Source organism: Euprymna scolopes, chromosome 44 (genome assembly GCF_053919585.1).
Source record: "Euprymna scolopes isolate OS-2025 chromosome 44, ASM5391958v1, whole genome shotgun sequence".
NCBI classification, from domain to species: Eukaryota; Metazoa; Mollusca; class Cephalopoda; order Sepiida; family Sepiolidae; genus Euprymna; species Euprymna scolopes.
In genome coordinates, this window is record NC_136525.1 from 47,190,453 (window position 1) to 47,217,952 (window position 27,500).

The 27,500-nt window shown below is 32.7% G+C and overlaps 1 protein-coding gene across 4 annotated transcripts in view; it reads right to left on the minus strand.

Annotated features, from left to right (window-relative positions):
- LOC145268835 (uncharacterized) overlaps nt 1–27,500 on the minus strand; it is a 1,065,816-nt gene that overhangs the window by 128,955 nt on the left and 909,361 nt on the right. For all 4 annotated transcript variants that reach the window (XM_080124499.1, XM_080124501.1, XM_080124498.1 and 1 more), the window contains 5 exons: nt 24,663–24,848; nt 22,178–22,295; nt 19,624–19,814; nt 13,252–13,387; nt 3,323–3,527 (listed from right to left, as the gene is read on the minus strand). In XM_080124499.1, the coding sequence (XP_079980625.1) occupies nt 3,323–3,527; nt 13,252–13,387; nt 19,624–19,814; nt 22,178–22,295; nt 24,663–24,848 (836 nt within the window). The remainder of the gene's footprint in view (nt 1–3,322; nt 3,528–13,251; nt 13,388–19,623; nt 19,815–22,177; nt 22,296–24,662; nt 24,849–27,500) is intronic.

Genomic DNA, 27,500 nt, shown 5'->3' on the forward strand with positions numbered 1-27,500 from the left:
GTCTCTTTAAGTTAAGTTGCTTGAATCTCTCTGGCACTTGGTTCACCAGGTATATTTGACATGTGCATGTACCAGAGCGTGGACGCGGGTATGCAATGCAAACGCATACGGAATAACGTTCGAGATCATGTTAGAGACACAGATGGTGTTCGAGAAGACGAGCACATGAGGGACGTCACAGCAGTAATGAGAAGTCATGTGTGGCAGGAGAATGAGGAAATAAATGTCGTTGTACAACCCCCCCCCAAAAAAAACGAGTTGAAGTTCTTTTCTTTGTTTCCTTTTTTCCTTTGCGGCTGAGGCTACAATGTATTGGTGGTCGAGAAGGTTTCTTGTAATTGTTAAAGGAAAGCAGCTTAATCTTAGCAGCATTAAATGTTACCATCCACTGACGGCCCCGTTCCACGAGACATTGGAGGTGGAAGTGAATCTCTAAGATATGCGTACATTTGCTTTTTATCTTTGCTATAGAGAGTGACGTCATTAACAAATATATCCATTAGTGATGCAGTGATGCCAATATCATTTCTGATTCTGATATAATTACCGATTCCATACTAAATTCCCAATTCCGATTCTTTGTAAATCTCTAAATGTCTCTACTATTATATAAAAGTCACTTTATGTGTGTGTGTGTGTGTGTGTGTGTGTGTGTGTGTGTGTGTGTGTGTGTGTGTGTGTGTGTGTGAGTTCCTTTCTCATAGGTTCCAAAACGGCTGAGGCTATCCCTTACAAATTTCACACAAAGCTAATTTATATGTCTGGCAGTGTTCTTAGATATGTTTTGTACAGAGATTCATCCGATAAGTATAAAATCATCTGATCTTAAAAATAGTTTTTCTCTCTTATAGATAAAAAAAAGAATAATTTCTACAGGAAAATATTTTACACTGGCTAAGGGAGATAATAAAATTTCAGCAAATAATTTCTTATTAAAAAATCACAGATTTATTATAATCTGGAGATAAAGCTTACTGGTAGAGCATTCGGCTACAGACTGAATGACTCCCTGTTCAAGCCCCAGTGTACCTCACCATCTGATTTTAATTTTTTCTTATTAATGAGTTCAATTTACAATAAAAGAAGAGGTATCATTTAAAATCGCTGCAAATCATTTCTTCGTTTTCATATTTTAAAACTTAACATTAATTAGAAGTGACTTCTCCAGGGCATTCATCGTCAAGCTCAAATATCAGCTGACGTGATATTGTAAACAAACACGGACGGAATTTGATGAACAACATTATCATTATTATTATTATTATTATTTATTTTTGAATTAGTCCACCAGTCCAATTATTCCTTGTAATATATAATAATCAATAGAGGATTGATTCTCTGGCCTTCGGGTCAAGATGAAAGTGTAGTATCTGTTCTTCAGGTGCTGCACTTCAATTTCTTGTTCTCTGTCAGTGGAGGAGAATTTTTATTTTTGTTCCTTTTCTCCACGTTAAAAAATGACCCTGGTGTCTAACTCGGTCCCGGGGGGGGGGAGGTATAGTAAATAGGGACAATGCTTCTGTGAAATATTTTTATTGTATAGACGCATGGCGCAAACGGAAACCCCACGATATCATTATGCCATCTTTAGACAGAACATATACTACCCGTGGATCCTAGTCAGAAGACCAAGTAGGTATATTGTCGTATCCAGTACGGCCCAAAAGCGATTTTTTATCATAATTTTTTTTTTTTTTTTTTTTACATCGCGTTTTCAGTGATCGGGAGATCCTATTTATTAAAAGGAGGAGAGAAGGTGATAACATACTACGAATGTTATATTAATGTATCTATCTACTAATTTAATGTTGATAGCATGGTATTACTTTCTATCTCCTTTTTAATGAATAGGACATCCTGATCGAATAATTTATAATCTGTATTAACAAAAAATTAAAATTAAAATATCATGTTTAAACCTATTGTATGCCCGAGCAACGCCAGTATGTCAGCTAGTTTAACTATAAAATTATTATTTTTTCCTGATTTCGTAAAAACACATTAAACATGCGTATATTCTCTCAAACGCCAAAAACACACTTGCCGGGCTGATATTTTTTCCCAATTCCGATACAAATACCGACTCCGATACTTTATAATTCTCTTAATATTTAATTATAAAATTAGTTTTTTTCTCAATTGCCATAAAAACATGTTAAGCGTGCAGGTACTTTCTAAAGCGTAAAAACACACTTGTGTGTATATGAGGGGTGGGGGCGGGGGTGGGGGTCATCTATGGCTTTTAGCCTTACTGGTGGTTTAAAATAAATAGATATTTATTAATTTATTATTACTACCAGTAGCGGGAGATGTTGTTTTAAACAAAATCAAATAAAAAAAAAGAAGATAAATAACGAAATCGTTTTTTTTTTTTTTTTTTGCATGGAAAAATAGGTACAAATTTTTCAGATTCCGATACCGATTCTGTTATCCCAAAAAGTTCGATTTTTTCCGGTTCCATTTAATTGTCCCAAAACTATTACCCATCTCGAACACGGTTTCATCAGCGTGGTAGTACCTAAAACAAAACAACTTTCATGAACAAAGTTTCTTTCCAAAATCTTCTTGCTTGTGGAGCCCAATAGCACGTGGCTGCTTCCTAGTATACTACAACATGTGTAAAAGAGCGCATATGAGCGTGTGGGAAAATATGAGCAGGAGCTATAAAAGAGCTGGATTTCAAAGATATTAGCAGCAGCAGCAGCAGCAGCCGAAAAAGCACATATGCAAATTAGGAAGGGTGTGCAGGCTTGCGTCAGAAGAAAAAGAAGAAAAGGACACCACGTGATTGAAAGAGCAAAATATGCATCTGGAAAGATGGACGTGTAAAGTCGAAGATGAGAAATGTAGTGGAGCAGAAAGAAAAACGCTCCATGTTAGATTGACATGTGGCTCCTCAGTGACAGCAACAAACTTTTAAGTTGGTGTTGAGATGGCAGGGTTTTGTTAAGCAGGCGAAATGAACAGTTAGAAAAAAAAAACTAGAAGAAAGTAATGGTAAACAGAAAAAAAAGCCGAGTTGGATTTTTTTCTTTTTCTTTTTTTATTCCTTTTCGATGGTGTCGGGCAGCGTGGATGTCAGAGAGGTCTGAACTGTAACGAACACAGTTTAAGCGTAACGGCCACATTACACATGGTCGTTTTCAAGTCCAATGTTCACAAATTCTTGTCGAGTTGTCCTCTTAAATAAATTTTACTTATTTCTTTCTGTCGTGGGTACGTACATCATACAGATTTTTCTTTAATTTAATTTTTTTTTATTTTTCCATGATGAGGGGGGGGGTCTGGAGAAGCACCAAGAATTTAGCATGGAGTTACGTACCTTTCTTGACGTTCTTGACGTACCAGCCAATAATAAAGTAGACAAGGCTATCGATGAGCATCATGATGCAGGCCTTAGCGAAACTCATGTCAATCCCTTCGATGGGTTGCTCGGAGATGTTTTCCAATTGGATGCCAATGAGTTGTTCCTCGAACGTCGACAGATACAGCGAACCATAACTGAAGGCCGTTGTCGACGATAGACACTGAAAAAAGCACAGAAACACACGATATGAAATCCACGTCGCAGATTTGTGTCGGAACATATCGGCAACCAGAAGAGGTTGCAGAGTTAGAGGAAATTGAAGCCAGCGTCAGACCCCGCGCAAGACTAGGAAGAATTGAAAAAAAAAATGCAAGAATGACTTAGACAACAGGGTCGGGGGAGGGGAACTCTGACTTGCAAAAAGTGCTTGGCCGGCCCCGTCGACATTCCCCAGTGAGGGCATCACAGGCGATTAGCAATAAACTAACCTCTTCTCAAAGGGAGAAGGCAAAACCTGCGAGGGAGAACCTTCTAGAACTGCATATGACCAGCATCACACCGCAATTAACAGAGACCAAATCATTACAGGAATGCTCTAATCTCTGTTGGTTTTTGGGCCGAGGATAAAGACATCCTAGCCAGGTTAGGGTTAGGGTCAAAGGAAATCGAAGCCACTTTCAGATGCGTAAGAATGTGAAGACTTGGAGTCAGAGTGATATTTTTTAAATTTCCTAAGAATTAACACATAATCGAAATATCGGAAGGCTTTCAAATAAGAATTTGGGGTCTATTGATTTTGATTTCTAGGATTTGGAATAAAAATTTGGGAACCGTCAAGCTGGAGATCGTCAAACTTGTAAAAATGCTAGAGATCGAATTCATGGTCTCAATATTGGCAGAGTTTTAAAGAAGGAGCCAGAGTCTGCAATTTTTGGAATTCTAGGAACCAGATATTTTGAAAAATAACGTAGTTCGATTCATAAGAATCGTAGAAGTCGGAATCGCCTTTTTTTTTTTTTAATTATTTTTTTTTTTTATTGCCTTTTCCCCCCAAACAAAACACAGTGCCACTTTGATGTAGGAGGCTACTATCCGGGACATACTTTTTAAGGGAACTATGTAGGGAGTTGAGCAGCAAGATGTCTGTTTACATTACACTTGAACTTCTGCATGTCAGTACAGTCAAGGAAACAGGAACCCGGAAGGAAATTCCAAAATCTAGCAGTCCTAAGGGGAAAAAACTATTAGAGTAGAAGGCTTTCTGGCATCTAGGGATTTCTAGTGTGTAGGGGTGGAATTTTGCTGTTTGTCGGGTTTGTGGGGGTATTTACATCCAGGGTGTACAACGGCTTGTAGTTTGCTGGAGCACCTACCATTCAAGCACTTGTAAATCAGGCAGAGGGATGCAACGTTTTGTCGATGGGATAGCAGTTGAAGCCTAGCTGACAGTGCAGAACCTATTAGGTTTGCGACTCTCTTTTGAACTCTGTCTAAGAGGGAGAGACGAGTAGCAGGTGCACTAATCCAAATGTAGCAACAAAACGCCATACATTTTTTTTATACACGGTGGTGACCACTTATCAAGACCTGGAAGCCACTCAGGGATAAGGGTTATTGCAAGTACAGTACGTTAGTGTGTAAAGTCGAAGATGAGAAATGTAGTGGAGCAGAAAGAAAAACGCCCCATGTTAGATTGACATGTGGCTCCTCAGTGACAGCAAGAGACTTTTAAGCTGGTGTTGAGATGGCAGTGTTTTGTTAATCAGGCAAAATGAACAGTTAGAAAATGGTGGCCTTGTAAAGGTACAGGATACTCTTAGACATCAGTAACTTTCTTTGCGTTTATCATAAGGTCGGTCGAATCAATAAGACATGTGGTCTAGTGGTCCAATCCTGTTTCTTGTTATCTGAGTCGAAGAAACAACCTTGCATCATGGTTGCTGGAACAAGAACAATCTACCCCTGGTTTAGTTCAAAATCCATATATCGACTCTAGAGTTTTGACATAAAAATTCCAGAGTTTGAAAAGATGCATCTGGAGAAGATTGAAGATTATCTTGGCCAAGTAATTTGGTACAGTTGTCTGAATAATGAAAATACAGGGTTGAACGATAAACTTGTCGCCTTAAAGACCATAACACTACAGCTTTATTTTTTAAATTTTTATTGAAATAATCAATTCAGGTAACTTGATTATGTAGTAGAGCTGACATCTATTCAATGTAGACGCCTTCAGTCTCAATCACTGCTTTGATACGGGTCTGGAACTGGGAGCATGCTTTTTCCACAAGCACCTGCAGGAGCTTGTCGATTTCTAGCATGGTAGAGAGAGCACACCTTCTTTGCAGCAGCTTTAAAAATGCACTTAATGTATCTGTTCCAACTCGTGTTTGCCATGAACGTTAAGCCGAGGAGTTTCTATGAAGTACTTTCAGGTAATTTATCATTAACCATGGTTATTAGTGGTTGAGAGGATTTTATTTAGTTATTAAACGAAAAGAACCTTGGTCTTGGCAGTATTGAATGTGACCATCCATTTTTGTCCCTCACAGACCGGATGTCTTCCTCTAGGGTTTCTGCCCTGGATACATATTCATTCGGTTTCTCCTCATGTCTGTTATAGAGCACGGTGTTGTCAGCAAATATACCCATCTCAGAGACAATTTTATCAGGGAGGTCATTTAGGAATATCAGGAATATAATAAGAGTCGAAGTTTGGTGCTTTGGAATTCTAGGAGTAAGGGTAAAAACTTTGGGAATCGTCAAAGACCGAGTCAGAGACTGTCAAACATGTACAAATTCTAGGGATCGGAGTCTGGATAATGGCAGACTTTAAAATAAGGAATCAGAGTCTGATATTTTGGAATTCTAGGAGTCAGAGTTAGGCGGAGTCGGAGGTTTTGAATGATGATGTAGATCATAAGAGTAAGGCATTTTCATTTTTAATCTTCAAAGAATCGATAGTGGGAATATGAGAAGTCTCTAAAATAAGGATATTGTAGAATTCTAAGAATAGGAAGTTCCTGAATTTTTGAGATAAAGATTGGTTATATTATTCATATTATTTGGAATCTTCGGACTAAAGTTCTGACCTTGAGTGCCATTTTCACAACATTTCGGCGATTATGACATTTCTGAATTTTTGAGATGAGGATTGGTTATTTGTATTATTAGTATTCATCGGACTACTGTTCTCATCTTGAGTGTCATTTTTCACAACGTTTCGGTCGATGTAACCTCTGACCTTCTTCCGGTGTATCTTATTGAACGCGGGAATGTTTCTGCCGAACTCGGGAATTTGGAAGGAACTTTGAACGGAACCTTTTATTCACTTCACTTTCTGTCAGCCATGACTGGATAGAGGTCCTAAAGTAATTCACAATTGTATTTTTTGGTTGCCCTCACTGAGAATTGAACCTTCAACCTTCAGGAGAATATCACATTTACAATTGATTTTTTCGAGTACTCTAATCACTCTGCCATGTTTGCAAACAGTTCTAGCACGAATTGTTGGGAGCCTTCAATCTATTTTTATTTCTAGTTGTGAATTAGGACCTCTACCCAGTCATGGCTGACAGAACGAGAGCATGCTACCCCTGTGAAGTAAATAAAAGGTTTTGTTTGAACTTCCGCTGGTCTTATATACAGGAGAGGTTCAGGGATGGTAAAAGGAGAAAGACGGGGTTTGGTAGGGGGGAGTAAAATGAAAGAGGGGGAAAAAGAGGAAGAAAGATAAAGAGAGGTTGGTTGGTTTATTGGTGTTTTACGGCATATCAACCACTGTGGGTCATTTAATGCCAAACCATTGATTGATTTTAGACAGTTTTTTTTTTTTTTAAATTTTGGTTTATACAAATTTTTAATTATTATATTGTTTTGTGTTTTTAAACTTTTGGTTGCTTTCAGAGTTTTATCAGCATTATTTATAATAATTTGAAAAGTTGTATTTTTTTTAAATATTTGATGATCTGGTGTGGTGTTATCTTATGAAACAGTTCTTTGATTTCATTTGCTATATAATATTTGTCTCTAGTAGATTTGTATTTCCGGCATTCTGTTAATATATGTTTTATTGTCATTTGTTGGTTACAGAATGTGCATTTCGGTTTTTCTGTTGCTTCAATTAAGTGTGAATGTGTTAGTTTGGTGTGTCCAATTCTAATTCTGTTTAGAACGATGTTTTCTTTTCGTCCTCTCATTACTATTTTATTTTGTTTTTTGATTGTAGGTTGGTGTTCATGCAATTTATTTTGGGTGCATGTATCCCATTCTGCTTGCCACTTAATTTTGTTGTATTCTATTATTTTTTTTTTGAAATCTGTGTATGGTATTTTGATGTTTCTTATATTTTGATATATAGCTTCTTTGGCTAGTTTATCAACTTTTTCATTGCCTGGTATACCAACATGGCTTGGTATCCAGGCTAGGATAATCTTTTTCCCTTTTTCGCTAATTTCATTGTATTCATTCATTATGTCGATTATGTAAGGGTGTTCGAGTTCTTCTCGTTTTAGAGCTAAGATGCATGACAAAGAGTCAATGTATATAATAAACTTTTTCCCATTATTGTTTTTTATAAGTTCAAGTGCCATTTTGATTGCCTGTAGTTCCGCTGTATATATTGATGCATCAATGGGAAGTCTTGTTTGGAGATGGATCTGTCCATCGGTACATGCTGCACTTGTTCCTTTTGTTGTTTTGGATCCATCTGTGTATATTTCTTTGTATTCTAAATATTTTTCTCTAAGCTCACCAAAGTGGCTTCTATTTATTAAGTTGTTTGTATTATTTTTCTTGTATTTAGTGAGGGTTAGATCAGTTTTTGGATTTTTTAAGGTCCATGGTGGTCTGTTACTTACTGTGTGTGCGATTATGATATTAGGTTCTTTATTAATTTGAGTTATTGTGTTTTTGATACGATGTCCAAAGGAGGGTATGTTTTTTGGTTTGCTGGTATAGAAGTTTGTATATTGCAGGTTGAAAGTTTTTTCATATGTTGGATTGTTTGGATTACTTTGTAGTTTTATTGCATATTGTAGTGTTAATTTCTGCCATCTTAAATGTAGAGGAGGTTCTTTGGCTTCTATGTATAGGCTTTCCATGGGTGATGTTCGGTATGCTCCCAGACTAAGTCTTAATCCTTGGTTTTGTATAGTTTTTAATTTTTGGAGATAAGATTTACAGGTAGAGCTGTATATGATGCATCCATAATCTAATTTGGATCGAATATGTGCATGATATATTTTTAGCATTGTGTCTTGATCTGCTCCCCAGTTTGTTTTAGATATTATTTTTAAGATTTTTAATGCTTTTAGGCATCTTTGCTTTAGATCGTTGATATGTGCATTAAAGTTTAGTTTCTTGTCTAGTATGACACCTAAAAATTTTGTGTGTTGTACTACTGGGATTGGATTTCCCTGTATTTGGAGTTGTGGGTCTGGATGATATTTTTTCTTTCTACAGAAATGGACACAAACAGTTTTATCTTTGGCTAGCTTGAATCCATTTTTGTCAGTCCATTTTTCTATTTTGTTCAAACTATGTTGTATTTTTTTTTCTATTGTAGACATATTTTGAGCAGAATAGGCAATTGAAAAGTCATCTACAAATAGTGACTTTTCAAATCCTGTGTCGACCGCTTGTACTATTTCATTCATTTTTATTAGGAATAATGTGATGGATAATACACTTCCCTGTGGTACTCCTGTTTCTTGTTCATATTGGTCTGATAGTGTATTTCCTTGTCGCACTTTATAATATCTGTGAGATAAGAAGTTATGTATGAACTTTGCCATATTTCCTCTTATCCCCATATTATGGATATCTTTTGAAATTCCATATCTCCATGCTGTGTCGTATGCCTTTTGGATGTCAAAAAAGACAGCCACCACATGGTGTCCACGCACAAAACCGTCTCGAATGAAGGATTCCAGTCGTACTATTTGATCATTCGTACTTTGTTTTTGTCGATATCCACTCTGGTATTTCGATAGAAGGTTATTTTTTTCCAGGTACCACATTAAGCGGTAGTTGATCATTCTTTCCATAGTTTTGGAAAGACAGCTGGTAAGGGCTATAGGCCTGTAACTAGTAGGGTTAGCTGAGTTTTTATTCGGTTTGACAATTGGTATAATGGTGGATTCAAACCAGGATTCTGGTATGTCTCCAGTTTCCCATATTTTATTATATATGTTAAGTAGTATTTTGAGAGATGTTTTTGGTAATTTCTTTAAGAATTGGTAATGTATGTCATCTGGGCCTGGAGTCGTATTTCTGCTTTTGTTTATTGCTCTTTTCAATTCTTTTATGCTGAATGGTATGTTATATATTTCGTTGTTACTAGTTGTAAAATTAAGTTTTTCTTTTTCTGACGTTTCTTTGTAAATTTGAAATGATGCTGAATACTGTTTATTTGATGAATTTTTGTAGAATTCTTCAGCTAATAAATTAGTTATTTCTTTTTGGTTTATGCATTTTGTTCCATCAGTTTTAGTCAAGTAGTTTATGGTGTTCTGTGTTTCTTTTCCTGCAATTCTTCTTATTATATTCCATGTTTTTTTAGTTGGTGTTTGGTTATTTAGTTGTGAAATGTAGTTTCTCCAGGAAGTTTTTTTACTCTGTTTTATGGTATATCTTGCTTTGGCGCGCATCTCTCTGTATTTTTGTAAGTTAGTTGCTGTAGGGTTTTGTTTGAACTTTTTAAGTGTGTTTTTCCTTTCTTTGACAGCTTTTTTGCATGTTTCATTAAACCAGGGATTTGTTTTTTTGGTGGAGTGTGTTGAAGTTTTAGGTATTGTTTTGATGGCAATATTGTTTAATGTTTGTGTAAAATGTTTTAGTGGTTTTTCTTTTTTTAAAATGTTTTCATTTATTTCTGTTTTGCATAGGTTGGCAAATGTTTCCCAGTCAGCTTTGTGTAATTTCCATTTTTGAGTTTTTTCTTCTGGTATTTTTTGATTACTTTCTAGTAGAATGGGGTAGTGATCACTTCCATGTTGATCTTCCAATACATCCCATTGAAAGTCCATATAGATGGATGGGGTACAAATTGATAGGTCTATTGCAGACATGGATCCATTGGCTGGGTGCATGTAGGTATTCTTGCCATTATTTAATATGCATAAGTTTGTTAATGATAATATTTCGTTTATTATATTACCTTTATTATTATTTCGCTTATTTCTCCAATGATTGCTGTGTGCATTAAAATCTCCCATTATTATGTAAGGGGGTGGCAGTTGTTTGATCAGTATATCTATTTCTTTTTTGTTTATTTGCTGATTTGGTGGAATGTATATTGAGCATATTGTTATTTTCCGGTATAGATTAGCTGTTACTGCTATTGCTTGAAGTTCGGTATTTAATTGGAGGATTGTGTGAGGTATAGTTTTTTTAATTAGTATAGATACTCCTCCAATTGGTCTATTTGTTGTTGATGTGCTTGTTTTGTCATACATATTATATTCTTTGTATTTATAGCCGTGGTTTTCTTTGAGCAGCGTTTCTTGTAGACAGATTGCCGAGGGGTTTTGTTTCTTGATGATCTCTAGCATTTCTTCATGGTTAGATCTTAGTCCTCTACAATTCCATTGTAGAAATGTTGTTTTGTTGTGTTTTGTGAGGTTTTCCATAGATAGGTTTTCAATTTTGCTTTTCTTTTTAAATCTGTCTGATTTCTGTTGTGGTTTTTATCCTACATCAATTTCCATCGCTTTGGAAGTGGATGGTCTGTTTCTTGTTTCTAGTGAGAGGCTTTTTTGGGGTTTTGGTCTGGGACTTTTAGATTTACTTTGTCTTGACTGTCTTTCTTGGCTATCAGTTTCAACTAGTTCAAATTTATTTTCATTTTCAATTAATACTAATTCTGTTTTTTGTTTGTCATTTTGTTTTTGGGGGGTAGTTTTTTTGTTGTTCTGTTCTATTTCCATTTTTCCTGTTGTTGTGTGTTTATTTTTAACATCTGTTTTTGTCCTTGTTAGTGACTTGGATCTTTCACGTTTTGATAATTGAGGAGGTTTCATTTCTTTAGAGATTGATTCCTCAATATTGATGGAAGTTTTTCTGATTTCCTTTGTTTCGTTTTCTTTTATACTGGGTTGTTCGTTTCTGACTTTTATTTGGCTGTTAAAATTTATTTTCAGTTCTGATAAAAAGGATTTTAATTCTTCAAGTATGTTCTTTAGTTCTTTTGCTAGGTTTGCAATTTCTGGAGCAAGGTTTAGTTCATTGTAGTTGTACATTTTGTTTGCTTGTTGGGTTATTGTGGCATATGAGTTTTTGGTGCGATTTGTGACTTCTTTGCGGGCTTCTTGGAAGGTTATGTTTTTTTGATATTTGATTGTTATTATTTCCTTCTCTTGCTTATATATTTTACACTGTTTTGAGTGAGAGTGGTGCTCTTCTTGACAGTTTGTGCATTTGGTTTTATTTGGACAGTCTTCTTCATCGTGGTCTGGGTTTTTTTCACTGCAGTTTCCACATGTGAAGAATCTTAGACATTGGTCTTTATTATGTCCAAACTTTTGGCAGTTGTAGCATTGTAAAGGTTTTGGAATGTATTGTTCTATTTTCATTCTTTCATAACCTATATTGATGGTCTCTGGTATTTGAGGATAATTGAATGTTAGTATATAAGTGTTTGTACATATTACCTCTCCTTTTTTTTTAAATGTGATTCTTTTTACATCTGTGACCCCTTGGTTTTTTAGTTCTGTTTTGATTTCTTCTGTTGTGCAGACGGAGATTTCCTGGTTTTTTATGACTCCTTTGGAGTAGTTTAGTGTTTGGTGTGGATAAGCTTTGATGTTCGTTTCATGCAATTTTTGTAGTTGAAGTAGAGTTTTGGCCTGTTTTTTATTTTGTACTTCTACCAATATGGTACCATTCCTTAATTTTTTGACATTTTTGGGTGTTATTTTGCTTGATATTACCTTTTGGATAGTGAAGGGTGACATTTTAGTTAACGGTATATTAGACGTTGCTTCTAGCACGATGAATCTTGGAAAGTTTGTATCTTCATTGTCGCTGTCAGAGTCAATTTCTGTGTGTGGTCTCTTGGATTTTTTGGTATTCATAATAATTTTTGAAAAATTCATCAGCCATGCTCCCCACCCTCCTCGGAGCCCCTTATGGGGAAGAACTATGAGGGGGTAAATCCCATTCGCCTCGGTTCTCCAGGGCTACATAGCTGGTATACTCAAACATGGGGAGGTTTCCAAGCATTCACAATATATGGTTATGCCCACCCAAGTATGGGATTTCCCTGTATTTTTATTATTCCTGATGGTTACCTTTTTCCCAGCTTGATTGACCCTTCAGCCATCGCTTATTAACTCAGTTTATTGTTTATGTTGAGTGTTAGTGTGTTTTTGTTTGGATTGTCTGAATTAGTGCTTGTCATGACCAACCGATTGATTGGATCGGGCCTATCCAACCTCCCGTCTAGCCTAGTAAGGGCCAAAGTGGTGTGTTGTAGTATCATGTTATTATTTCCTAGGCATGTTCCACTCAACCACCAGGATCCCGTTCTTAATGCATTACGGGTTGCCACCAACGGTCAACTGGTGGTCCCATTGAAGGATTTTTACCCTCTGCAGGGGGGCAGTTGGTATGTTCTATCGCCCTACCAACTAGGCAAAAAAAAAAAAAAGGTGAGGAGGTGAAGGAAAAAGAAAACGAGGGAGGGGAGGGGGAGGAGAATGTTGTTTTTGTTTTTGTTTTCGCAGAACATGACTAAGTTTTGCAAAAGGGAATAAAAAACAAAGACATCTATGTAGGTGCGTTTCATCTCAGGAAGTCAGTAGACAGCCTGATCTGGTAGCACCAGATAAAGAGAGGTAGAAGTTTTAATAGATGTATTTTACACTTTTGTCCCGGGTAATGCCAGGCAGCTCTGCTAGTTATAGCAAAACCAGTTAAATAGAAAAAGGAAAAAAAATACTCACTGCAAAAATCTGGAGTGCTGGACTTCCGTTGCGAATCGCCTGCATCAGAATGTACGGCATGTACGAAAACAAGTAGAAGATGAGACCCGTCAATACAGCAAGGGTTGGATGCGAGAAGAACGAGCTGACCATGTAACTGAGGGAAGAAAAACAATAATATGGTGATATTGGGATGCGAGTGTAAAGATGGGGTAAAAATTAGGTAGAGCGGAATTTTCCAATTAGAATTCAAATAAGGCTGTGTCTCAGTTGTTATGCTATTGCTTGGATGAAACCCCAGTGCCTCAATCAATCAATCCATTAATGCAAGTGAGCCGTCTGCTAAATTCTATAATACCAACGGGACTTCATTGCATTAGATACATCCACTAGTATATATAAGGTGGGTTTATATGTGCGTGTTTGACTGAAAAATAGATTGAATGCGCCGAGTAAGGAGAACGAGAAATAGCTCTTTTTTTTTTTACATAGGCATCACCACTTATCAAGACCAAGAGGCCACTCGAGGATAAGGGTTAAAGAGTGTATTGTAGAAATTGGACAATATAGTAATCGTTAGTAATGGAAATTTGGTAAATATTTAATATTTAATATAATATAATATAATAAAAAAATCGTTTATTAAAGATTTGTTTCCAAGCAAAAGAGGAAATGTTAATTCGCTTTAATATTTCGAAAAGAAATTATCAACTCATAAGGGTTGATTCATTGCCCTTGGCTTAATGAGCTCCGACATGAAATCATATCTGTCCTTGGAAAAACTTGAAATCAGTTCAAATTTAGAAGCTCAAAATGGCGTAATGTAACAATAAGGTAAATGCAACTTCTCTTTTAATTTCCGGATTTTTTAATCAGGCCCAATGCATTTTCTTTTCTTTCGGTGGATTGATAGTTGCTACTTCTTCTGATAAGTTAATGCAAAATAGATTCATTGATTGATATAATAATTAAATGAATGATTTTGTGCTATGAAATAAATTGTAAGATGGTCAGCATCATGATATTTTGAATATAGACTTTTGTCATATATATGTATATATATATACAGGATGTCCACAAAGTCTGACTACATTATGTAGCCAGACTTTGTGGAAACCGTGTAGATTATGTAGCCAGACTTTATGGGCACCTTGTATATATATATATATATATATATATATATATATATATATATAAATTATTACTATGATAATTTTTTTAATACCTTTTCATCCTTTCAGGAATCTATCAATGCAGGGAGTTATGATTACAGCTGATTGGGAGATTCGAACCTGGCCACAAAACCACCTGACTCTATTAGCAAGGAACAAGTCTGGCTACATAATCTACACGATGCCCTGGCTACATAATGTAGTCAGACTTTGTGGACACCCTGTATATATATATATATATATATATATATATATATATATATATATATATATATATGAAAGGTGGTATATATATATATATATATATATATATATATATATATATATATATATATATATATAAGGTGGTATATATATATATATATATATATATATATATATATAAGGTGGTATATATATATATATATATATATATAAGGTGGTATATATATATATATATATAAGGTGGTATGGTATATATATATATATATATATATAAGGTGGTATATATATATATAAGGTGGTATGGTATATATATATATATATATATATATATATATAAGGTGGTATATATATATATATATATAAGGTGGTATATATATATATATATATATATAAATAAAAAGTGGTATATATATATAAGGTGGTATATATATATATAAATAAAAGGTGGTATATATATATATAAGGTGGTGTATATATATATATATATAAAAGGTGGTGTATATATATATATATATATATATAAAAGGTGGTATATATATATATAAAAGGTGGTATATATATATATATATATATATATATATATAAATAAAAGGTGGTATATATATATATATATATATATATATATAAAAGGTGGTATATATATATATATATATAAAAGGTGGTATATATATATATATATATATATATATATAAATAAAAGGTGGTATATATATATATATATATATTAATAAAAGGTGGTATATATATATATATATATAAATAAAAGGTGGTATATATATATATATATATATATATATATATATATATATATATATATATATATGAAAGGTGGTATATATATATATATATAAGGTGGTATATATATATATATATATATATATTTACCAGTGGTAAAAAAAAAAAAAACCGGACTAAAGTGCTCAATGTGTAGTCAGAGCAGTATATAGGAAATTTATTACTGTGAGTCCAGAATGAGTTTACAAATTGTTTCAACTAGAGGAAAATCCTCAAAGAGAGGAAAAATCCAACTAGCATCATCAGAATTCATAGATGGACTAAGTTATAAAGTCAAATAAAAATGGAAAGATCGTAGATAAAGGGGAGTTAGAAAAGAAGGGGGAGTGGTGGGGAGAGGACGTTGGAGTTTAAAGTAGTAGGAGTGTATTAAAAAAAGAGAGGGGTTTATAATTAAATATTAATTATGTGTAAATTCTTATATACGTGTTTTTTAACAGTTTAAACTTAAAAGACGCTACTTTTGTTGATAACGGCATAAGTAACAGTTAATTTATATATATATCACCTTTTTGGCAATTTTATAAGTTCTAAATCACAGCTATTATTGATCAGAATTTAACAAATGAAGGCTCGTTGGAAAGGTAATGACTTGAATTGTGTAGTGGGCTAGGTGACATTTGCCCTTAAGGTCGCACATTATCCAAAGCCTATTTTTGGCACTTTTTTTACAGCCATAAAATGTTTCAATCAGTCATTTGTTTTCCTAGTTTTGCATATGAATTACAAAATGTCTGACATTTGCCCCAAACCTCTGGCCTCGACTAAAACTTACTCTTATGGTTTCAAATGATCTGAAATAACAGTAAGGGGAGACTTGATTCCAAATATTTCTAATATGCTATATCTCCCCTTTTTGGTTTTTATACATGAAGTGATAAGGATTATTTGATATTGGAGATATTCATAATTCATTAACTCTATTTACAAATAATCATTAAAATTTTTCGGTCCAATTTACCGACATGCACATTGATTTTAACAAATAACAAAGATTTCCAATATTTTTCTCGATTCCAATACAACTACCAATTCTGATACAATTACTAATTCAAATTCTTCAAAAAGCTTCAAATATTAGTCTACAAAGTTGCTATTTATTGCCGATTACTGTAAAACCACATGTTAAATGTGCAGATATTTCTCGAACATAAAAATACACTTGAGGGGAGGGAGGGGGATGAGCTATAGATTTTAGATTTACTTAAAAATCAATAAATATTGATTTTGACATTACTACTAGCAGTGAAAGATTTTACTTTTAGACAAAATCAAATAAAAAAGAAAATTGAAAGAATCGTTTTTGGCATCGGGAAACAGACACAAAATTTTCCAATTCCAATTTCAATAACCGCTAAAGTTCTGATTTTTCTGATTAATCGCTCCAACACTAATATATATATATATATATATATATATATATATATATATATATATATATATATATATATAAAGCGAAGTGGGGCATTTTTTTTAAACCTTATAAAAAAAGATCGACTATAATGTAAAAAGAAACAGGATCGACTAAAAGTAAGAAAAATAAATTGAAAAGGAAGAAGATCGACTAAAAGGGGGAGAAAGAGAAAAGAAAAGGGGGAACGGTGAAGAAACTTGAAGTACTTTTCGCCGACTGTCTTCAGAAGTAAATGTCGGAATGAAGTAATGTTGGCATGAAGTAATTTCTATGAGGGGGGGGGAAACACAGCGTAGAAATTAACCTGGTGGCGCCTGCTCAAAAACGTTCAACGAACGTATGTGGTCCATCTATTTGCAAAGAACAGGTCTGCAACAGTTTATTGTAACGGCCTCCAAGAATCCGAGATGTTGAACAGACCTAGCCCTGTGCAAAATAGAGAACCACTCCGGTGTGTACTCACTTGCACATTTATTTGAACTGGTCAGGTGATCACCGATTGCGGTAGCAGAAACACGGGATCGTGCAGAGGAGTCTAACCTACCCTGTCGTATATATAAAGGGACATGTTGGGAAATTCTGACCTCCAATCTGCGAATCTGTGATTTGTTTACATTATCGTCGATCTTTTTTTATAAGGTTTAAAAAAAAAAAAAATGCCCCACTCCGCTTTTAAACTATTACAATTCTGTTGTACTTCAAATTTAATATATATATATATATATATATATATATATATATATGTATATATATATTTATAAATTTTCGATTTCTCAGTGGTCAACTATAGTGTAAGATTACAGTTCTACATAATTCTTAAACCTACGTATCCTATATCTCTACAAAGTCACTATTCCTTCATGTATGTAACGAAGCCACGGAAACATGTAGTAATAGCAGCATCTTTGTGCATGCAAATGACCAAGCCGTGGTAGGAGGTGACGTCAGAGCTGAGGAAGAGGAAGGAAAAGAAAAGAGATTTGGAGCCACGCGGCGGCGATAGCATCTTGGAAGCGGGTGCCAATGCGAGAAGAACTTTTAACAAAAAAAATCGTCGGACAAACGTGTGCCGTAGGGCGAGTTGCAAACGTAGTAGCTGCGGATTTGGGAAACAAGTAATGTTTAAGCATATTGCATGACCGGGCAACGGCGGATATTGTTGCTAGTTTGGAAAATTGAGTGCGTAAACGACCGTTAATAAACGCCTTGTGTTTCGACTAAAAATGAAAAGTGTTCACATTCCTTCCCTTTGTTCTTTTGCGACTGTTTCTGCATACAATGTGCTGGGTCCGAGTGACAATGTAATGGACCCGCTACACTAATAGGTCCCGCACTATCAACCAAACTCCAACCTTTCCCCTGTTGTAGAAATGTTGCATTTCTGTACTTATTTTACAAGTGTCTTAATAGAATGTGCTCCGAAGAATTCAAAGAACTTGTACCCCTCGACATAAATACTGTTATATTGGTTTTGTAGGTTAACTTTGTTGTTACTGTGACATTTTCATACTTCGCTAGCGAGCGTTTTCATTTTTGTTTATGTTTTGGAGATTGGCGGGAAACAAGCTCAGCATTGGTGCAGACATATGGGTGTCTCGCTTTCATTACTTTACCTCACTATTTATTTATTGTTGTATATGTACATTGTTCGTATGTCACTGTCTTTACGTCCCTGTCGGTGGGGCATTAGAATACACCAACTGCCTCCCTGCAGAGGGTAAAAGTTCCTCAATGGGGGTCCTGGATATGATCTTAAACTATATCCAGTGGTGAGGCCCCAGCTTGCGGGCTTTGGGGAGTGTGGAGCCACCCTTTAATTACCATTGCTCCCAGGTCCACTCTGACCCGGAGTGGTAGTACCTGTTAGGGTCCCAACTATGGGTTAAATAGAAACCGACTTGAAAACAACAAATATATTCTACTAAAAAATTTTTCTTCAAAATCTTTGGATTTGGCATTAAATAACCCGAAAAGGGTTGATATGCCGTAAAACAAAAACAACCAACCAACCAACCACTGTCTTTACAATATGTCTCAGGAGCGTTATGTTCTTTTGTATTGCAGGCTGTACCTTGGGTTTAAGTTGAGTAAAGCTTGGTCTGCACAACCAAGTTTCCTTACCCTAACCCTTACCCTACAACAAATACCATCAACTAACCTGACAAGCAGCAAAATTCCACCCCTACACATACTGAAAAACCTTCTACTCTATTAGTTTTTTTCTCTCAAACTAATAGACTTTCCCTGACTGTATTGTATAAAAGTTCGAGTGCACTGTGAACAGACAACTCATTGCTTAACTACCTGTAAATTTTGTCCCAAAATAGTAGCCCCTTATATTCAAGTGGCACTGTGCCTTGTTTTGGGGTCAAAAGCAATAAAAACGGTTCTTCGATATGACAGAGCCGTATTTGAAATGAATGTTTCTGTTTAGGGCACATTTGAGCCATGATACTTGACTTTTGCATTTTAAGCTTTAATTCAAGCCATTATATACAAGAAAAATATATATAAAAAATATAAGAATAGTTTTATAAAAAGGAACAGTAGGTTCTCTACAGTGCAATGTTGACTACAATGTATTATGGAATAAGCGAGGGATAAATCATGACGAAACCACTCTTCGTCAGTTGTATGTTTACATTATTTGATCCTCGTCCAACTCCCGGGCAACGCCAGGTCTCCCTGCTAGCTCACTATACTATGCTTAGAGACTTGCCTTTTATTTTGCTACATTCCCTCCTAAGACTCTCGACACCGTTTATGGGCCGCATGATGATATAAAATGGGGGCACTTTCAGAACCTACCACATCATTGTTGTTGAGAAGCAGTAGATGAAGAAATAGAGGAACATGATGAACACATTGCTGTAGACGAAGATGTTGCTGAAGTGCAGGATGCAGACGATAAGGATGCAGACAAAAGACATCATGAGCATCGTAGACACCATCCAGGCGAGCCAATTCACACTGCCATACATGCCCATCACCAGAAGCGCCTAGAAATTAAAACAAAACTTTAATCAATTACATTGGTTAAAAAGGTCTTAAATAAAAACTTGTGCTAGAGAAGCTCTCCTGAACACAAACGTAGTTTCTCATTCTTTGCCTGAATAATGTACCTGAAACAAGATAAGAATTCTTTGAATTAAAACGGTACAAGACTCACAAGTAACTAGATATTTAATGGATAGATCCACTAGTATATAAGTTATCTTGTTGAGAATAATACGAAATAGAAAACCGCTAAGAGGTCACAAGAAATCAACTGACAGCAGCAGTTCATCTACAAGCATGCAATGTGTGGGATATGTGTGTGGGATTATAATAATGTGGGATAAAAAGATATAACTAATTAGTGATTTCAATATTTACTCTCTGTCTGGTTAATATTTATTTATTTCATTCATTCTAAAATATTTCAATCACATAAATTTTTTAGCAAAAAAAAATAAAAACAAAAAAACAAACAAAAAAAAACAATAAAGAAACACATGCAAGTGTTGTGGAGTATTAAAATTCATGTGATTATTATAACTTATTTTAAAAGGACCAACTGAGCTCCAACATATATTTGTGGTGTAGTTTATCTATTAGCAATAAATGTATTCATTTTAAAAGGATCAACTGTTCGGCTACAAGCATGCAATGCATGGGATTATAATGACATGGGCTAAAAAGGTATAACTAATTAGTGATTTTAAAAGGACCAACTGAGGTCCAACATATATTTGGGGTGTAGTTGATCTATTAGCAATAAATGTATTCATTTTAAAAGGATCAACTGTTCGTCTACAATCATGCAATGCATAGGATTATAATGACATGGGCTAAAAAGATATAACTAAATAGTGATTTTAAAAGGACCAACTGAGGTCCAACATATATTCTGGGGTGTGGTTTATCTATTATCAATACATGAATATATAGAAATTTATGCCAATCAACTCAGGTAAGTGTTAGGAATTAACTTGTTTCGAATATAATTTAGTTAATTGAGAATAACATTAAATAGGACAGTCGAAAGGATGCAGCCATGCCGACAGAAGGCTATCAAAATACATCAAAACGATATGTGTTTATTTATTTTCTCCTCGTGTCTACTATAGAGCGTGGTGTCATCAGCAAATATACCCATCTCAGAGATAACTTGATCAGGGAGATCATTTATGAATATCAGGGATTTTATTATTATTTATATATTTATTATTGTATTATAATTAATATATTTATTATATAATCTAATATATAAACGGCTATATGTCTGCCTGTCTGTCTCCATATTTTCAAACTATCTCCTTCGAAACTAAAAATCACAGAGCAGCGCTAGAGGCCTCAAATGATTGAATTTTTACATGCCATTCTTTTATGGGTCTTTAATTGTTTTTAAGGGTCTTTAGCTGATTAAAATTGTTTTTAAGGGGTCAAAAATGGGTCAGTATTGAAAAAATCGTTATAAATTTTGTACATTCATTTTAGTTTATTTTTAATTTTTAATTGGTTTATATGCTTGTCACGTTGGTACAGTGGTAATGCTACAGTTTTGATGTGGATTCTAGCTAATGGCAGCTAAATATTTTTTTTTTACTTTTGAAATCACGACTCTATAATAATATATATATATGAAATCTGGACAAATTAAAATATATTAATATGCTAGTAAAGTATATTGATTTAAATTTTTTTAAAGATAGGATTAGAGGAGCTCTCTCAAGCACACAAGTAGTTATATATTAAACCCCAAAATGGTTAACAGGGTGGAATTTACCCGATATAGTTGAGGTGTAACTCAACGTCTGGCAGGACATGACTACGAGTGATTGCGATCTGGCACGACATGACTACGAGTGATTGCGATCTGGCACGACATGACTACGAGTGATTGCAATCCAACTGTTTCCATTAGTTTTTGTTTGTGGCTCATTTCGGATGAATTTCTCCCAGTTACCAATTTTGTGTGTTTTTGTGTTTTTTTCTGTGTCACCTATATAGTCTTTTGGCGAGGATAGAGGGATAGAACTCTACCATCTGCATCACTCAAAACTCAGCAGTATAAGATAGGATTATTTATTTTATACAAAAAAAAATCATTTATCATTACTTTTTGGGATAGTATTTTTATGCAAACAGTTTTGTACTATTTCTTCACGTTTATTTAATAAACTTTCCCTAGATACTACTACTATATAAGATTCGAGGTTGCACTTCCTAACTATTGACTATTTTAATTTGTATTCTATGTTATTTCTACGTAGATTCTAAAGATGTTGATTTCTTATTCTATTTTAAAGCAACGTCTATTCCTACTTTGTGAAATAATTTGTGTTATATGTTGAAAGACTGGAAGTGAAGTATTCCTTACCGCTTCTTGGCCATCTTGTCTGTCTCTGACGAAACTATGGATACCAAGTCCAAGGGCAGCCAGCCAGGCCAAGGTCATCGTAATTGGCATGAGGTACGAGCTGAGGATATGTAGGTACCTGTTTAAAAGGAAAGAAACGAAAGATGGAATTGACGAAATTGGTCACGCCTTTGAAAATATTCTTTTGCAAAGTTAAAAATTAAACAGGAAAGGTCAAGATTACTTTATTATATAGAAGTAATATATATATAATTAATTTATCATTTATATATTTAAATATTTTCTGCATACATAAAATTAAGTTATCTATTATAAATTTTATGCACATAGAAAATACTTAAATATTTAAATTATATATATATATAACTACTTAATTTACTCACATAAAATTAATATACGTAAGTATAGATTTATGCGTAAACTTTAAGTATTTACTTCAAAAGTGCTCAATACGTAGGTGAGCTAGTTAGTAATTTATAAAATAACAGGTCAACCAGAGGCCAAATAGGCCTTTGTCCGATAAATGCATGCTCATTGGCTGATAGAAAGGGCGCGGTGGATACTAGAAAGCTGATTCGCTAACTAAAATCTCATTAGAAGAGGAGTGTATAAAAACGATAAACAACCACAGAATTCGCGCATAAGCCTGAAGATTCCTAGAGTGGATGAAACACGGAATATTCAGTGTAGCATAATCGCCGTATATATTTTATAAATTACTATATATATATATATATATCATTCAACCACGGTAGCGGTTGAATATATGCTTAAGTCCGAAATTGAATTAATCGAGACACATTCAAACCCCCACCACTAATTCCGTTCGGAACCAAATTTCAAACAGGTTATATAGTTGGATAGAACACCTCATTAGCTACATTTTGAAAAAAAATTTCGAAAATTGGTTCAGTAGAAAAAAAGTTACAACAAAATATGTGAGTTCACAAACAGGAGAGTAAGTACATAAGTGACTAACGCTTTTTTTATTTTCATAACTTTTTTTGTATATAAATATTTTTTACTGCGATTTTGCCAATATGACATGTTAGCGTAACGGTTAGAGTACCGGGGGTTAGTGGAAAGATTTTAGGTTCAATCCCCTGTATCGTTTTTTTTTTATAATTAAAAAACCGAACTTTTTTTTTAATAACTAAGTTTTTTTAACTCTCCTTATGATTTTATAGCAAAAAATGGTGAATTTATCGATTAAAAATATTAGTGAATTCTATGATATACATATTCTTTGAATTAACTCAAATTTTTCGTTATCACATTTGATGAAAAATGTAGTCCCATTTTGGCAATGCGTCTGACCAATGATGCTTTTGAACCCGCGACCAGCACTGTGATGTCATCAGCAGCAACGTGGGCATAAATATTCCTATTTTTAAACTCCTTTAAAAGAGGATTCAGCATACAGTTCCATAGTAAAGGTGATAAAATCCCACTTTGGGGGTTTCATTTAACTACTTCCCTTTTAACAGTTGCACTCAGTAGTTCTACTTGAACTGTTCTGTGCCTCACCATATACTCAATCCATCGGATGAGTACTGGTGGCACATTGAGTTCTCGTAGCGACTTGAACATACTACTGAAGGGTATGTTGTCAAAAGCTCCAACGATATCTAAAAAGACACCGAGTGCCATCTTCTTTTTTGTTAGTTTATGCTCTATACAGATCACGAATTCATGAACCGCAGTCTCGGTAGAGACCCTGGCTCGGAACTACTGTGATTGAATGATAAATATTGCATAAATGTGTGTTTGAGAGCTAATTTTTTTTTGACAATCATTAATAAATATTATAAATTTATATATTAATACAATAGCAATGCCTGGAAAAATCATGGATTATATGGAAAAATGCGCGCATGAAAAGTAATATTCTTAAGATTTTATTAAACTTGGAAAAGTAAAGGACAAGAAATTCTAGTAAAGTAAAAAATAAGAATTTTTTAGACTTAAAATATTGCAGCTAAAAATAAAATTTGAATATTGATATTTTATTTATTATTTGCATATGTTGTTGTTTATTGTTGAGTTAGAAAGAATTAAATGATCCTAATTATGATATAATAAAATTATTAATTTTTATGTAAATTATAAAATTATTAATTCCATCTACTAACTAACTAACTAATGAATTAATTTTATTCAAACAATTTTCACTACATAAATATATGCAAATAATAGGGGGAAATAAGTTCAATCCAGCAACTGACACCCTTTCTAACTCAATAATAAACATCAACATATGCAAATAATAAATAAAATATTTATCAATATTCAAATTTTATTTTTAGCTGCAATATTTTAAGTCTAAAAAATTCTTATTTTTACTTTACTAGAATATCATGTTCTTTACTTTTCCAGGTTGAATTTCTTGTCCTTTACTTTTCCAGGTTTAATAAAATCTTAAGAATATTACTTTTCATGCGCGCATTTTTCCATATAATATATATATATATATATGAATACTTACTCGTCTTTCATGTGACAAGGGAATGGGAACTGTTTAAGTTGAATGCCTGGGAGGCTGAAGTTAATGCCACTCGATTCGATGTGTGTCTCTACGATAGCTTTCTCTATCATGTCTTGGAGTTGAATGAAACCCCTGAAGTATCGCATTTCGTTGGCAAAATTGTCTTCCGGCTGAGGGCGCCAGTATCTAAAAACGAGATCAAGAGAAGATTTAGAAATAACAGATCAGAATAAAAACCTTTAAATAAAAAAAACCTTTTAATAAAAAAACCTTTAGATAAAAAACCCTTTAGATACGATAAAAAAAAAACTCAAGATAAAAAAACCTTAAGATAAAAAAACCTTAAGATAAAAAACTTAAAATAAAAAAAAACTTAAAATAAAAAAAAACTTAAAATAAAAAAAACTTCGTTATATCGTAAATATGAATATAACGATCACATATATATGTATGTGTATATATATATATATGTATATATATGTGCATATATGTGAGTACAAACATATATATTTATATATAAACTATCATTAATAAAAAAAAACACTAATCTAGATTTAAAACAGATCAAGAAACTCAATATCCAGGCTAAATAGAGCACACACAAAGGAACAGGTCAATCAGAGGTCAAATAGGCCTTTGTCCGATAAGTACATGCTCATTGGCTGATAGGAATGGCGCGGTGGATACTAGAAAGCCGATTGGTTAATTAAAATCTCAATAGAAGATGCTCATATAAAAACGACAAACAACCAAAGAATTCGCGCATAAGCCTGAAGAGTCATAGAGTGGATAAAATGTGGAATATTCATTGTAGCTTAATCGCCATATACGTTTTATAACTTACTATATAAATAATATATATATATATATACATATATATACACATATATATATATATATATATATAAATTATATATATGATTAGTTTTTTTTGGAAAAAGAATTCCAGCAGAGTGCTCAATTAAAAGGAAAATCCAAATTTTAAGAGCGTACTTATATTTTGTGTACAGAAAGTTGTTAGTTGAGACAGGTCATTGGTACCGTCGGTTTCAAGCCCGATAATAAGGCTCGTTTAAGGTATCCTTATCAAGCTCTCTTCAGCCAATATTCGTCTATCTGATAACCGGAAGTGTGAAGTATATATACCTCGCGAATCCACGTTCAAATCTCGTTTTGTATAATCCCCCCTCTTTTTTTTTTTTTATCTATCTATCTATCTATCTATCTATCTATCTATATATATATATATATATATATATATATATATATATATATATATATATATATATATATATATATATATATATATATCGGATAATGTAATACCTAATTTTCAACTTTGAATTATTTAAATTTACGATCTAATTTCGAACAAATGTTTTTTTATATGAATCGATTTTAATTTGAACCCCATTTAATTTTAAAATCTCTTTCCTTATGTATAAAACCTTTAAAATCTGTATTGGTAAGTTTTTAACCGATACCAATACAGATTTTAAAGGTTTTATACATAAGGAAAGAGATTTTAAAATTAAATGGGGTTCAAATTAAAATCGATTCATATAAAAAAACATTTTTTCGAAATTAGATTTAAATTTAAATAATTCAAAGTTGAAAATTAGGTATTACATTATCCGATATATATATATATATATATATATATATATATATATATATATATATATATATATATATATATATATATCTAGATAGATAGATAGATAGATAGATAGATAGATAAAAAAAAAGAGGGGGGATTATACAAAACGAGATTTGAACGTGGATTCGCGAGGTATATATACTTCACACTTCCGGTTATAAGATAGACGAATATTGACTGAAGAGAGCTTGATAAGGATACCTTAAACGGGCCTTATTATCGGGCTTGAAACCGACGGTACCAATGACCTGTCTCAACTAACAACTTTCTGTACACAAAATATAAATTATATATATATATAAATTGTATATATATATATAAATAATATATATAAATTATATACATAAATTGTATATATATAAATAATATATATAAATTATATACATAAATTGTATATATATAAATAATATATATAAATTATATACATAAATTGTATATATATAAATAATATATATAAATTATATACATAAATTGCATATATATATATAAATTATATATATATAAATTACATACATAGATTATATATATATAAATATATATATAAATTATATACATATAAATTATATATATATATAAATTATATATATATATAAATTATATATATATAAATTATATATATAATTTATATATATATAAATTATATATACATATATAAATTATATATATATATATATAAATTATACATATATATAAATTACACATATATATAAATTATATATATATATAAATTATATATATAAATTGTATATATATATATAAATATTATATATATATATTATATAAATTGTATATATATTATACATATATTATATATATAAATTGTATATATATATTATATATATATATTATATATATAAATTGTATATATATATAAATGATATATATAAAAATTATATATATATATAAATAATATATATAAATAATATATATAAATTGTATATATATAAATAGTATATATATAAATAATATATATAAATTATATATATAAATAATATATATATTATATATACATTGGATATATATATAAATTGTATAATATATATAAATAATATATATTATATATAAATTGTATATATATATATAAATTGTATAATATATATAAATAATATATATTATATATAAATTGTATATATATATATAAATTGTATAATATATATAAATAATATATATTATATATA